The sequence below is a fragment of the Talpa occidentalis genome, unplaced genomic scaffold, assembly GCF_014898055.3.
Source record: "Talpa occidentalis isolate TD23 unplaced genomic scaffold, MPIMG_talOcc4v2.1 talOcc4.14, whole genome shotgun sequence".
Lineage (NCBI taxonomy): Eukaryota > Metazoa > Chordata > Mammalia > Eulipotyphla > Talpidae > Talpa > Talpa occidentalis.
The window spans coordinates 41,226,333-41,242,728 of record NW_023601433.1 but is presented as its reverse complement, the minus strand read 5'-3'; the positions used below and the strand labels follow the sequence as shown (position 1 = coordinate 41,242,728).

General features: G+C 37.8%; 1 protein-coding gene across 2 annotated transcripts in view; it reads left to right on the top strand.

Annotated features, from left to right (window-relative positions):
• Positions 1-16,396, top strand: part of ACTN2 (actinin alpha 2) — a 71,751-nt gene that overhangs the window by 15,033 nt on the left and 40,322 nt on the right. For both annotated transcript variants that reach the window (XM_037510374.2, XM_037510375.1), the window contains exons 2-3: positions 14,854-14,968; positions 15,909-16,028. In XM_037510374.2, the coding sequence (XP_037366271.1) occupies positions 14,854-14,968; positions 15,909-16,028 (235 nt within the window). The remainder of the gene's footprint in view (positions 1-14,853; positions 14,969-15,908; positions 16,029-16,396) is intronic.

Below are 16,396 nucleotides of genomic sequence, written 5' to 3'. Positions count from 1 at the left end.
TCAAAGGTCTAGTGTTGCTCCATTATATCCAATTTAAGTAGTTTTTCTTCTTTAGGTAGAAATTTGGAGGATGACAAAATAAACTAGCTAGCATAATTACAGATAACCAGGGAAGAACTCAGAATCCAGGCTGACGAATTGCATATACTTTTCTGAGTTACTTTTTTAAGATACATTTTCAGATACCGCGTAAGTCATGCATGTTCACTGTAGGAAATACAAATAAGAAATTGTAAAGTCACAAGTAGAGAAGTCATGTTAATATTCTTGCCATATTGCCTACTCGATCACTTATGCTATATTATAGCAGCAGGTGTTTAGATATTTTATATAAAAACATATAATTATCTGAAATGGTTCAGGATACAAAGACTTTTATTACGTGTTTTTGTGAATACTTTGCACTCAGCACAAGCCTAGGTAAGGACTTGTTGATGTAGGAAGTCCCAACTAGTTCCCTCCAGTATGGAGTGGGCAGGAACTACGGTCATGACCAGCTTCCCTGGTTTTGTTTTTTCACCCCTTCTATTAACCAGTGCTGTTCCCATATGCAGAAGATACCTGTAGTCGTACCTGATGGGGGATGTTCCTAACTTAGAATTGCACGCTGGTCCAGAATACCAATGCAGAGAATGTGGTGTATATAGAGCACTGTTTCCTTCTAAATGAATGCTTTAATTCCTTTGTGTAGGCAGCCATTTATTTGGATCCCTGAGAATAGTAACAGTATGGTGAACTTGAATTAAAGAATATTTATTTTGCTGTCTGTGTAGTACAAGCTGCTTCCCCAGTTGCCAGGATGGGCTGGGAGTTGGGGTGGGGGGGGAACATCAATGTACTTTTCTTTAAGCTTGACTTCATCCTTGAGAAGAGAGTACTGAAAATACAATAAGTGGTGCTATTGCCTAAAACCAAGCAACAGTTGGATCTGCCCTGTCACGGAGCCACATCTTGCACATAATTACCCAGGCTCCAAGGGAACAAGTTATTTTGGGAAGCATAGCTCAGGATCAATCATATGTAAGGCTGTTTGTTGGGAGCCTTAAATGCTTGCTTACAAGAAAGTGCTCAGAGGAATTCTCCATGTAGGTTCTGCCAGTTTGAGGGAGGCAGGCGTGACCCCACAGAACCCCCAGTCAGTGACTTTCCTGGCCTTGGGAAATCTTTAAGCTCAGATGATCTTTACCAATAGCTTTCAGGTGATTCTTTGAGTTTACCACAGTTTTGGTAGCCTTTGAGAGCAAAAATGACAGATTTTGATTTGATTTGGTTAGTTTAACATATGCTCCCAGTCCTAAAATAGTTGGGGAAGAATGCATATTTCTAACCTTAATTCTTTTTGCAATTTAACAGTTAACATGGGGAGTTTCTTCAAGATCATTTGTTAACTGTCATTTAGAAGAGAGACTGCTATCTTTTTTCATAATTAAAATTTCATTTCAAGAATTTTAAAACATCGCTTAGAATTGAAGTAGAGGTTACTTAGATTGCAAACTAGCATTGGTAATCAATGGCTCAGAGAAATATTTAATGTCTTTGTATATTGTTTACCCCTACCTTGAGGATTATAGAGACATAGACATGAGTAATTGCTGCTTAAAATAAGAATTACGAGATGAGTGGTAAGAACTCCTGTTAATGGTAATAAAGTGTTTGTAGGAAATTTTCTTGAGCAGGGAAGAAATTAGCAGATGGAAATACTTTAGCTTCTAGATAAATGTAAGATCTTTATGAAACAGAGGAAAGTGCTAAATAATTCAATTCAAATCTGGTATTATTTATGGTGATCTGTATATGAGGGAACATGGGGACACATATCAGATTTTAAATGGAAAGTGACATGGAAAAACAATGCCATAAGTAGACTTAGACAGGTGTCATTTTCACAGGACAAAGGAAGGATAGTGTAATTTAAGATCAGCAAAAGGTAGATTTCAGTTAGTTTTGTGTATCATTCTTTGCATTAATTACTACTTGTCTTCATTAAAATCAACAAAATTTAGATCTGAATAGTGCTTATTTTTGCATATTTGAATGTTGACCTCTTTTTAGAAGACTCTAAAACTAGTTATTAATAGACAATTCTTTTTAAAATTTTAATTAAAGTGTCATTTAATTCAAGTACCATGGTTTTATATCCTTGTTAGTATTTTGACAATAGAGAATTTCCCCCTTCAGGTGTTGTCACCATAGCTCTCCCACCACCACAGCACCCCTAGTCCCTGACCATCATAAAAGATAATTCTTTTTAAATTTTTTTTTAAGATTTATTTATTTATGGATACAAGAGCTGGGGTACAGTCCAGAGATGCGGGGGGTGAGAGGATTTACCAGAGAACAGAGTGGGAAACAGAACAGGCAGACCGACTGAAATACACTGCTGAGGGGAGCAGCGGGTGAGACAGGAGAGGTCTACTGCGCCATGTGGGTTGCTCCCTGGCTGGCAGGGGGATCGAACTTGTGCTGCAGAGGCTTCAGATTGCTTCATAGTGCGGTGCCCAACCCCTTGCACCACCAGGGAGGCCCATAAAAGATAATTCTTAATGAGGAATCTAGACATATTACAATCAGTTCAAAAGAGAATCCAAAGAAAGGCACATTGATACATCAGGAATAGTGACATCAATGTCCAGATGGAGGTAAACTCTTTTCTTTGGGAAGAAGAAGTTTCATCTTTGTACTGAGCAGAATGCATTTCTTGTTTGTAGACAAGACTTACATGCATTGCATTTAGCCCTCTGACTTACAGAATTGTGGGGTAACATAGAAGGGGTGTTGTAGACAACACATGTTTCCCATTGAAGCCCGGATTTTTTCCCATATAAAAGTAGCCTTGTTAGCCATTTTCCCTTTCCAAATTCCATAGCTTTAATTTGTTCCATTCTTTCTGGAAATTATGGAGGAAATGCTAAATAGCAGGAAGATCATTCCCTACACTAGAGTCGTCTGGGCTACACTTATTTGTTGAAAAAACAAAAAAGCATTTTTCCCCGAATTGGTAGTTTTAGAATTTAGTAACCTTTCTTTACGCATTCTATACAACTCAGGGATGCTGATTGAAGCCTAAAATTCAGTTCAGAATTTCCAGTTAAAACCAGACCTTGGGAGGACTGTATTTTCAAGCGCCAGGGAGGCCATTTTTAACCTACTATCTATCAGCCTGATGCTGTTTTTAGATAGTTTCAGTCAAGAAGTTGTCTTCTAGCTTTTACCCGGTATTTCCTTTTGGGGCAAGGCAAGATTACAATGTCTTTTTTTTTTTTTTTAAACATTTAAAGACTTGTAGTTAAGTTTGACATGATGATGCCTTTTCAAAACCTGGATCTTGAGCAGATACACATTTTTAACTCCTTAGTCTTTTCTATCTTTTCAATAAAAAAAAAAACTCAAAAAACCTGATCTTCTTTGATCTTTGATCTGTCTTCTTTGATTTGTCCTTGAAAGCCTGACAAATTAGATCTTATTCAACAAATAGATACTTGGTGTCACTATGGTCCAGGCACTGCCTAGAACACAAAACAAAGACCCCTGCTCCTCAGTGTTTTTAGAGTGTTCCAAGGGTATCACTTAATAGTTATATCTGACAGTATTTTTCTTGCTTCCCTACCAAGTCCTTAAAGGACACTCACAATAATAGTCCTATTTGAGTTGTTTGTGGGTTTTCCTATCCCTTAATTTGAGATTGTTAGGTATTCTAACATTACGTAGAAAGGGATCCTGAATCCCATATCGGATCCTAGATCAGGATGCCCCAAGATGTGCCTGAGTGGCAAGCTGATTATCAGATTAATTAAAGAGACAGCAAATGAATGAGACCCTAAGTCTCAGTTTCTCCTAAGTGCAGAAATTTCCCCTGACTCTCCTGTTCCCTCTAAAGCAGGAAACAAATCTCTGTGTGAAAGGCACCCTCCCCTCACAGTGATGGAGAGACACCCTTAGCAGAGACAAGGATGGGATGCTGTGTAAACAAGCTCCCTAAATTAGTTGTCCAAACCAAAACGTTCAAGAATTTCTTTGTCATGTCTGTTCTTCAAAGATGATTGCTTCTTTGTGTAAAAGCTATATGAACAGGCTGTTATGATTCTTCTTCAGGTTCCACGTTCCTCCATGCACATGAAACTAAATTTGTCTTTTCTCTTGCTGATCTCGCATGCCAGTTTATTATTAGGCCAGCCAAAGGAATCACAGGAAGTAAGGGGAACATCACCCCCAAGACTGAGTAGTTAAATTTGCATTTATGAGTATCCTTGGAATTCATTTAAAAGGTTTGTGATCCCAGATTCTGTATTTTGGTACTGTTGATGTTCCAATTTGTGATTGTAATAGGTCCAGCTTAAATTTGAAATCTTGAAAAATTTTGAATCGGTGACTTCCTTTGTATATGTGAATACAGGTACAGACATTGGAGCTGGGTTCTTTGGGTGGTACAGAGTAAGACAGGATGATAGGCTGCTGTATTCACCTTTGGTACTTTGATTCCTAATATGTATGCTTGCAGGCATGCAGAAACTTGCAAAACTGGTTGTGACGGTAACATTTCACTGAATGGTAATGGGATTTGCCTTTATACCAGAGGTAATTTTAAGGCTCTGGTATATTCTAAACTAAATCCTGATTCAAATCTTGTCCTTTATATTAATTGCCCCGTAGGGATAAGGCTTTAAAAAAAATCGTTCGCAAAATATTTTCACCCCTACCTGCAAAAACTATTCTGAACACCTTGTACCTTGAGGAAGTTAGGATATGCTAATGATGTTCTTTGTTCTCTGAACAGTAGTGCAAGTACTTGTGATAAATCAGGAAAAGATGAAGACCAGGCATGGTTCTGGAGTCTAAGATCACAAGCCTTTTTTTTCTTGCACCCCTTTTCTATGTACGGCAACAGTCTGAAATGTGCTAAGTAAAAATATGTTTGTGCTGAGATATTGGAAGTGGAATATCTCTGCTCAAGAAGATTGAATTCATGACAATCTTTATTTTTCTATAAAATGACTTAATTCTCTTTCAATTTAATGTTCAAAGCACCTCAAGTTTCCTTGAAATGACTCCACTGACTTCTGTTCTTTGGTGTTTCCTATTACATTTATATTTGCGAAATATTTTCTAGTCTCTTAGAATTCATCCCCTTAGATCACTAATGAATTGGTCTGGGGAAGTAACTTGCCACAGCGGGGATGATCTGACTTGCCCACACCAGACACACAGTCAGAGCCAGGCTTTAGATTTTAGGGTAGCTGTTTCTCAGGGATTGCTAACTGGGCTGACGTGTGCCTTGTTAATCTAGCAGGATCTTGGAGACTGAGCAAAGATTTGTGGGCAGAAAATAAAAGGTTTGTGCACTGTGTAGTTAGATGCCTGATATGTTGGTTATGAGAAAATTGGGCCCCACATGAACTTCCAGACAACTGGTAAATTGATAGTTGCACATCAGGATCCTTAGAATTAACATTCCCCTACTTACGTGCTTCTCTCTTTCACTTAAAATTGTTAAATGTTACATGAGAAGTTGAAAGATAGACAGACAGGGGCATTTGGCAACCTGAAGGTTTGATTTTTTTTCAAGATCAGATGATTATTTGATATTTATTATCCTGAATGGTCAGTCACTGCTGTGAAAGACTTCTCAGTTAGAGAACTTACTTGATGTTGAAGACCAGCAGGAACACCTTTTAAATGTTTTAAAAAGTGACTGACTATTTCAGTGAAGCTTCTGATGTGATTCTGGAGGTGCTCATTGCATAGGGGTTTGTAGCATTTGCAAGACTCACCTGTGCAATTCCTTGGGGCTCTCTGGCTGAGGGGATGGTAAAGCTTTGTAGTGAATTCATACACACGTTCTGCTTCTGCCGGCCACAGGGATTGACCAGTTCCTGCCCTCATGCCCTTATGAGGGCAGAGTCTCCTGTGTTTTTTATATTTAAAGATTCATTTATTTATGCATACAAGAACTGGGGAATAGGCCAGAGGTGTGGGGGGTGAGAGGATTCACCATAGACAGAGTGGGGAGCAGAACAGGAGGATTGATTGAAATACACTGCTGAGGGGAGCAGCGGGTGAGTCAGGAGAGGTCTGCTGCGCCATGTGGGTATCTCCCTGGCCAGGAATCAAACTCATGCTGCAGTGGCTGTGGATAGCTTCATAGGTTGTGTCTTAACCCCTTGCGCCACCAGGGAAGCCAGAGTCTCCTATGTTAATGTGGAACTGAAATCACATATACCTTCAGAGAAGCAGCTTGGTCCCCTCTCTCCTACCTTAATGGGAGATTTCGCAAATGTGGGTGACTTTCTAGAGCCACCTTCCTTTTCAAATTTGTTCAAAGAACCATGAATGTGATTAGGAGGAATCTTGGCAAATTGGGAATTTGTGAAGTAGAAAATGGTATTAAAGTGATTATTGTAAATAGAAAAATAAATGGGACATTCTTAGAAGATCAACAGAGTTGTTCCAGAGGTTTTACATGACAGAGTATTCAGAACAATCTGGTAGGTAGTGTTGACTGGTGCCTTTTATATTTCTTTTTCTAATGATAACCTTTTAGACTTATTCCTTAAGTTATCATTTATTTATTTATTTTTGTAGCAGTGAAAGTGTCAGGAACATTAGGGACAAATAATTATATGGGGTCAAAGTCAGAAATAGAATCTGAGTTCTGAACCATGACCTTGGGTCCTGTTGGCTTCCTGGACACCACAGCCCCTGCTTACCTGGGCTCTATTCTACCCACAGGAAGCAGGCCAGGAATTGACACAGGAGCCTTTGACATCTTTACGCCCTGAGGAAAAAAGTGATATGCAAACTTAAAAGCTTAGAACACTGATAGTTTCCCAAACTGGCTTCACTGACAGACAGAAGAAGAATCAAAACAGCCTGTTCATACAGCTTTTACACAAAGAAGCAATACATCTGGGTTTGAAATCTAAAAGTTTTTTTTTAAGATTTATTCTTATTTATTTATGTATACAATAACTGGGGCATAGGCCAGAGGTGTTGGGGGTGAGGGGAAAGAGAGGATTCACCAAAGACAGAGTGAGGAGCAGAACAGGTAGATTGACTGAAATACATTGCTGAGGGGAGTAGCAGGTGAGACAGGAGAGGTCTGCTACACCATGTGGTCAGCTCCCTGGCCAGGGATCGAACTTATGCTGCAGTGGCTGATCTTGATAGTGCTGAGGCTTTAACCTCTGTGCCACCAGGGAGACCCTAAAATCTAATAATTCTTAAGGCATGCCCCATGTCCCCCACACACCCTATCAGCTGCCCGCTACAGACCCTGCCCCAGTACCCCTGGCCTTAGTAGATTCTGTTCTATTTCATTCAGAAAAAGTCCAGGACTGTAATGAGTCTCCATTTGAGGAAATGTGATGTGAAATTCATATTTTATGTAATTGTTATTAAAGTAAAAGCAGTTTTAAAGAGTTTAAAGGAATTTGATAGATGTTGTGCTGTCAAATTTTTTTGTTGAGAGAAAATGGAATTGAGTAAGTTTTGAGGAGCAATGAACTTAATGAAGTATAGACACATGTTGAGTCTCAGCATTGAACACCTGGAAATTATATGATATTATAATACAGTGTTACTTCAACTAAAAAAAAAAAAGAAAGAAACTGAAGATTAGTGTGTGAGATAGGCAAAAATATAAAATAATAATAATAAATATATAAAAAATATAAATGCATTTAAAAACTCTACAATACAACTTTGGATCTATATATTAATAGGTTATGTCATGTTGCATATGTATACTATATTTTGTATCTCATTATTATATACCATATCTATTTTATGGTAGAAAGCTCAGAAAATAGTCATTGTCTTATTTAGTGTTTTATTGACTTATGTCATGAATGTGATTATTTAATGGTTATATTATGAGAAAAATGAACTGGTAGCATGAAGTGGACCCCTATTCAGAGAACGGTGTCAACTCAGGCTTGATTTTTTTTGTCCTTATCTGTGTATCCAGGTAATATCTCTTCTAGGTAGAGATGTGAACTTTCTAATATAAAATACTGTATAAATAATCAGCTATTTCTTGTTTTGATTCCAATGGAATCAAAGTGAGCTTTCCCCCTTTTTCTCTAGGGAATAATCTACAGTGTAGGTTGTTACGTCTATAGGCTTAAATAACTTAAAAGAAACCAAATACAGATGCATAGTATTCTATAACATAAGCTTATCTCAGCATTTCAATGGACATAGGTGCTTTTTATTTTTTTATTTTTTTGCTATTAAGCACATCGTGCTAATTGTCATATACTTTAGCTTTGAGAAAGAAAGGCATAACTTCCCATAGACTAGGGACTTTGCTAGTGGACTTTTCATGAAAAATGAATGCTTTCTCCTGCCATTGAATAGGACTAACAGTTCTTGCTAACAGATATTCCTGGGAAACTCCTTCAAATAATATTTTCCTCAACCATCGTGTTGAGTAACATTTTCAGGAATATCTTGAGGTGAGACTGCTGAACGTTTGTGCCTGCTTCAGACTTAAGGCGTGAAAACATGATACCACCAGTCCTGGGGACACTCCCTTAACTCGCAGTCCCTCCTCTGCTCACTGTACTCTGAGAGCTTCCCCGCTTTGACCAAAGAGGACCTTAGGCAGGAAAAAGAGTCTGTACCTATAGTACTGCCCAGTGACTCTTGGCTTGTGATATCTTATGTTTTGGGAACAAATACTAATACTTGCTCCTGTTGTCTGAGGAGTATACATAGTGAGATGAAACTTCCACTGTGCTTCTACCTTTACTCTCTGTGACTTGAACACTCTTTTCTGAACACTCTTTCTCTTAGGTTTGTCATGAGCATCTTTGGAATTTGCTAAGAAGTAGAAACATTTGCCTTTCTGTTCTGGAGATGGTCGAGTGTCTTTCCATCTTGTTTCTCTTTGCATGGCCTAGGTGCGAAAGACATTAGTATTCATCACTAGGTGTAGAGGAGCAGGGAATAACTGTTCTCCAGGAATGAGGTAGAGGAAGGTTTGATTTGAAAGTAAGAGAGAAAGTTGGAGGATATCAAAGTTTAAAGTTAGCTTCTGAGTTGAGTTGTGGGTGAAGCATGGTGACCAGAGATAGGCAGCCTGGGGGTCTTAGTAACAACCTTTTGCTCAGTTCCTGGTGTGCCACTTGGTTCCTGGTATGAATCTTGCTTTATGTTAGACCATGTACCGCCATGAGGCAGGATGGAGCTGAGGGGTTTCCGTGACTATTCACCCTTTACTCATTCCTTAGTATGCAACTATATGACTCACCTCTTGGTATGTAGACACGTCACATCTGACCATGTACAGCTGCCAATGCAAACCTACCCAGAACCTTGTAGAAACTAAATGTGTATATAAGCCCCTGACTCCCTACAAACAGGGCTCAGCCTTTGGATGCGAATCCACTGAGTCAGCACCGGTGATATAAACCTGCTTATTGTTAGCCCTGGTGTCTAAGTTTCCTTTGTGCCTTATAACAATGGGCAAGGGAGACTGACTCTTTCCCTTGACAGTCTATGTTTGGTCACAGAACACTGTTTTCATTTAAAAAGGGCATCTTGCTTGGTAATCTGGTTTGAACCAAGAGGTCTGCTTCCAAAGCTGAATGGACCTACCCTCACTCTATTTTAGTTCTCCAAGTTTTAGTCCCCATGGACCTTAAAGATACATGTTGCTGTAAAACAGCAAGAAAATCCACCAAGAAGCTTTAGGTAAAATGTGTGGGGTTTTGCTGCTGTTGTTGCTTTTGCTTTAATCTCCATAATTAGCAAGCTTTTTACAGGAACCAGAGGACAATGGGAAATGCTTAGGAACAGTCTCTGTAGGCCATGGTAATTAAAACTGTAAATAGAATGAAAAAGAAACATTCTAATAAGGCTTAAACCTCCTTTTCAGATTGCACTGGGCTTCTTTGCAAGCTATTATCACTGAGTTGTTGGGTTTCTCTTTCTACATTTAAGTGGGTTAGTCATCACCTCTATTGGCTTTTAGGAACACTATTAAAGGCAGGGGAAACTTCATTAGGCTTAACTATATAAATTGATCTTTTAGATTAAATTCATTCTTTGGATTTGCACAACTGAATGTCTTATGGTAAATTACCTTCATTGTATGTTTACCTATAATAAGGTAGTATCAGACAACTTTCACAGTATTCCATAGAGGGAGTCAGGAAGCTTGCACTGATTTCATGAGCAGCTTTGGGACTATATCCAGAACTTTTTCTGATACTGTCTTATGAAGGGACTTAAATAACATGATAATAAGATAAGGTCACTAGCACCAGCAACATTTGCCCATTTTAAGTACATTCTTAATAAAAACAGCCCTATAAATATTTTATATCATTTTTTTCCTTCCATCAGTTCTATTTAAAAACTCCAAACCTATTATTCTCTTGTACCTTTCCTGAAAACATTAGGTATATTAGTGGTCTCAGTATTGTAAGTAAAAAGAAACAACTTTTGGTTTCACTTGATGAAAATGGGGCTGGGGATTTTTATTTTTACCTTAAGGACTCATTTATCTGGAAATGTCCACCCATAGGGAGCTAGTTATATAAAGAGTGGAATATATACCAAATAGAATACTATGCAGTCATCAAAAGGACTGAACTGTACAGTCATATGCCACTTAATGGCAATTCGTTCAATGATGACCCACTTATATGATGGTGGCTTCTATGTATAGCCTATGTATATAGTAGGCTGTGCAATCTAGATTTGTGTAATTATACTTCATGACATTTGCATTATTAGACATTTGTCAGTGTATCCCCATTAAGTGACTCATGACATCGCTAGTATCAAAGGTCTTTTTTATATATATATATATACACACACACATGTACATATATACATATGTATGTTTATATAAAAGCCGGATATAGAACAATGTGTATACTATTTTGTGTTAAAGGAACAAAAAAAGATGTATATGTCTGTGTATTTGTATGTGTGTGGAGTATTGTTCGAGATGTGTAAGAAACCAAATCTGTTTGTTTCCTCTGGGGAAGGGAACTGCATGGCTGGAAACAAGAGTGAGAGAGGTTTTCACTTGATGCCCTTTTGAACTACTGGAATTTTGAACCAAGGAAATATATTACCTCTTCAAAAAGTAAATACTTAAATTAATATTTGAATAAATAATAGTCTTGTTAATAATCTTAGCTTCAAATAACAAACTTTCATTACCTAGAACCGCACGGTCCAATAGAATGTTTTGTCTTACAAGAGATCTTCTGTTATCTGCTCTATTCAGTTCTGTAGCCACTGGCCACATGTGGTTTTTGAACTCTCAAAAGGTGGCTTGTGCAACTAAAGAACTAAAATTTTAATTTCTGAGCTTCTAGAAGGGGAGGGATGGTGGAGTTGGGAACAAACAGGGGAGGGGGCCCAGTGGTCTGTGGGAAAGGATCATGGGTACTTTGATGGTGGGTGTGGTGTGGTGATGTACATCTGAAAGGTAGGAACCTGTTCCCCTAAATCAAGAACAGTGATGTAAACCAACGTTACCTCAGCAAAAATAAATACAAATTAAAATAACTTCCTTTAATTCTAATTAATTTGCATTTAAATAGCCGCTATTGACAAGAGTGATTGGTGTGTGTGGCATAGAGTGTCTCTTCTGTTTAGACTTGACTTAAGTTTAGATGTGTTTGGGGAGGAATAATTTCAATTTAGGCCCCTGAGCATAAAATTTATTGCTGTATATCTAAGAAAACACGTATATTTACTTTTCGTCTTAAAATTTAGGGTTCATCATTTCTTGAATTAAGTCAATTAGTCAGATTTTAAAATCAATCTTTATCACCCAGGAAAAAAATTTTTATGGAAGCAATGTCTTCTTTCAATCTTACTAAGAAGCAAACTGTTTTTTGAGAGGTGCATTTTCTCATCTATAACACAAACCCTATTTGTGTGTCTCACTCCAGTTTAACATGCCAGGCACTTTGTTCTTGAGCCTCGCAGCTGTTGTGAGACAAGGGGACAGTTTGCATTCTTACCCAGCAGTTGCCAGAAGCATTTCTAATCTGGTTTTGGCAGGAAATAGTGCACAAGTGAAAGCCAAGTTAAAAGAATCTTGAAAAATAAACAGAATAACTCTAGAGCCATTTATTACATAGTCCGTTTTCTGCTAAAGACCACTCTAGTAATTTGTTAGCATGACTGGTGGTGAATCCTTTCATGGTAGGGCTGTATGTAATTGTCTTTGAAATCCAGAGCCTAGAATATGCCAGTAGGAAGTCATTATTACTATTATTATTATTATTATTATTATTATTAAAATGATTGACTATACTGCAAATTTTTAAATTGATTTAGTTACTAGCTTAAAGCTGTTGTTCATCCCAGATAAACTAATTGTAGATAATTAGTGGTTATGAGTCCCTCCTCTCTTCTCCTTTCTACTACACAATACCACCTACCCTCTGCTCTAGAGTAAGATGTTTTGAACATTCTTTAAACATTGTTCACCCATTCTGCAAGCAGGCTTATTTTTGTTGTGTGTAGAGAAATAAGCACATTCTAATTTAATCTATCTTTCCTGCAAAGTAGGAGGCTTTCAGAAAGTGAGGTATAAATGTGAAAGCTTTCTTATCTGATGGTAGAAATTCCTCAGGTTGGTATATTGAGTAGATCATGTTTTGTTTCTAAAGATAAAATTTTACCAAACTCGCACCTTTAGGCTTCAAATCATTCTCTCCACCAAATTCTATCTGCTTTCCAACCCTTTATGATTAGAGGTCTTGACTGGGACAATTAGCCAAGAAAAAAAAAAAAATAAAAGATAGCCTAACTGGAAAGAAATAAGTAAAATTATCACGATTTGCAGATGACATACTATATATAGGAGACCCTAAAGACTCTACCAAAAACTGTTAGATATAATAATTGAATACAGTAAGTTTGCAGGCTGCAGAATCAATATACAAAAATATGTTACATTTCTGTGCTCAAACAATGAAGTAGCAGAAGGAGAAATGATGAAAACAGTTTCATATGATTGCAACCAAAAGAATAAAATAGCTAGGAATAAAATTTCCTAGAAATAAATTTAACCAAGGAAGTGAAGAACCTGTACATCAAAAACTAAAATATTGTCGAAAGAAATTGAAGAAGAAAAAAATGGAAAGACATTCCATGCTCATGAATTGGAAGACTCAATAGTGTCAAAATGGCCATTTATGTAGAGTAGTATGTATAGAAATTCATTGCAATCCATATTAATACCTCAATGGCATTCTTCATAAAAATGGAACAAAAAAAAATCCTAAAATGTATATGGAACTTCAGTAGACCTTGAAAAGCTAAAGCAGTCCTAAGGAAAAAAGAACAAAAATGAGGCATTATGCTCTCTGACTTCAAACTATACTACAAAATGCCAATGATAAAAGTACTATAGCATTGGAATGAAATGAGGGACATAGATCAGAGGGATAGAATTGAAAACCCAGACATAAAGCCATACGTATATAGGCAACTTATTTATGACAAAGGAGTCAAGAGCATACAGTGCAGAAAGAAAGATGCTTCAAAAAATGATGCTGGGAAAACTGGACAGCCACATGCAAAAAGAATAAAACCAGACCACTATCTTATACCATATACAAAACAAGCAAAAAAACCCGCAAATGGATTAAAGACTTGAATATAAGGCCTGAAACCATAAAATACATAGAAGAAAACATAGGTAATAAGTTCTTTGACATTGGTGTTACTGATGTCTTTGTGGATTTGTCCCCAAAAGCAAAAGACAAAAAGATAATATAAAACAGAACGAAATCAAACTAAAAACCTTCTATACAACAAAAGAAACTATTGATAAAATAAAAAGCAGCCTGCTAAGTGGGAGAAGATATTTGCAAATCATGTCACACAAGGGTTAATATCCACTACATAAACAATTTGTACAACTTAACAACAACAACAAACAACCTGATTAAAAAATTGGCAAGAATCTAAATACGCATTTCACCAAAGAAGATGGCCAGAAGACACATGAAAAGATGTTCTACATCGCTTATCATTAGGGAACTGCAAATCAAACCAAAGTGAGATTTGGCTATTATCAAAAAGTTGAGAAATAATTACTGTTGACGAGGATGTGGAGAGAAAGAAGCCCTCATGCATTGTTGGTGGGGATGTAAACTAGCAACTGTGGAAAAGAGTATGATGGTACCTCAAAAGTTCAAAATAGCTACCATATGATCCAGTAATCCCACTTCTGGGTATATACCAAAGGAGATGAAAACACTAATTCAAAAAGATATGCACCCCTGTGTTCATTGGGGCACTATTCACTTTAGCCAAGATATGGAAACAACCCTAGTACCGAATGATGGGTGAGTGGATAAAGATGTGGCATACATACACTACTGTTCAACTATGACAGAGATGAAATCTTGTCATTTGGGACAACATGGATGACCTTGGAGGTTTATATGTAGTGAGATAAGTTAGGAGAAAGACAAATACGTAATGATTTCAAACATTTGTGTAATACAATGAAGAAAAAAGCAAGCAAACCAAGAAAACAAAAAACAAACCCTTTGACTATAAAACCAGAATGGTGGTTACCAAATGGGAAGGAGAGCATAGGGAATGGGTAAAAGGTGGTGGATGGTGATTGGATAACTGGTGGTGGGTGTGGTGAATGTATACAGTTTCTCAGGTGAGAACTGCACACTAGAAACCTATACAGCGTTGTAAACTAATGCCACCTCAAAAATAGAAAATTCTGTTTTCTCTAGAAGATCCAGGATATTCCAACTTCTTAGATGTCCAGAATGTGTGAGATGTCAAATGTTGTCTATGTGGAGAGTGACTGCTGATGAGGCTTTGTTAAACAGTGTTTGGTTCTTGTTGCAGACTTTCACTGCCTGGTGTAATTCCCACCTAAGGAAAGCTGGCACCCAGATTGAGAACATCGAGGAAGATTTCAGAAATGGCCTTAAGCTTATGCTGCTTTTGGAAGTCATCTCAGGTTCGTCTTCAACATATCTCATACCCCAATTCTGTACTTCTAGGTGTAAACAGTAGATTTGCATTGGTTTAAAGATGAGGGCTTTAAAAGTTCCCTTTGAACCAAACTGGGCAAGAACATATTATTGGCAAAGAAAAGTTTTGCAAACAGTAATCTGCTTGAGGTTATTTTTCTACTCTAAAAAAAGAGTAAATTCTATTTAAAATTGATTCTTTAAGATGATGGGTATTTAATACTACCCATCTCAAAACAAAATGAGAGAAGAGAAAAGTGACATTTATACCACTACCCTGCATGCTACCCACTTTTCCATTCTTGGTCTAGGTAGTGTGTATTCTAGAAATTATCTTTCATGCAAAATCAATAAGAAACAATAGTATAAATGTCATTTGGGACAAAAACCTTGAAAACATAAGTTAAAATCCCAGAGAGGTTATGTTTTGCCTAGAATTTCACTTGGCTGTTTAAAACTTGGATGTGATTTGATCATTCTTGAAGAAGCATGACTGGGAAGGATGATGTCAAGTCTGTCCTGACCCATATAGAACCACAGTCAGACGTCTGAGAGGAGCCCTGGCAGCCACCTCTGACTGGAACTAGGCTCTCCTGACTTCCTCTGAGCTCATCAGCAGCTCTGAATGCTCCGGGAGCACCAACCAGTTTCTCTCTTTTCTCATTTCTAAATTGGCCCACCAGCCAAACTGGACCCTCCCAGCAGATTCGGAAAGCATGTGGCCTTATAGTATGAACCCTTACTGGTCCACTTAATCTCAACAGTCTTTTGGTTTATGATCTATGTTGCGATTTACAGAAGCCAGGGTTACATCTAACAGATAACTATTTCTGCTTAAGGAAATCATAAACTCTGAATGTTGCATCTTGATTCTGTAGCACAGGGTTACTTTCTCTATGTCCACACTATTCTGTTTTCATCTGACAGGGGAAAGACTGCCCAAACCTGACCGAGGAAAAATGCGATTTCACAAAATTGCTAATGTCAACAAAGCCTTGGATTACATAGCCAGCAAAGGTGTGAAACTGGTGTCCATCGGGGCTGAAGGTAAGTGAGGTGTGTTGGGGGTAACCCTGCCTGGCTTACTGACCTCACATGGGGATTTGGACCTGCAGCTATATGAGTTCTCCTTGGCCATGTTCTCCACCATTTACTGAGCCTGCTTTGTGTTACACTCTTGGGTAGGCTGTGGGCATACAGAGATGAGGACAGACAGATGGTACAGTGAGTGGGACACCAGGCTCTAGAATTGTTTGTAAAGAATAATCAAATATAATGCAGTCTTCTTTAAACAGATGATAGGCATGATAAGCATGAGATGCTAGGCATCCCAATGCAACTTAATAAGAACTCATTATACAAAAGAAGTGGTCTCTTCATTCTCTGTAGGGGATTAAAGTCCTGGTGACTGGCAG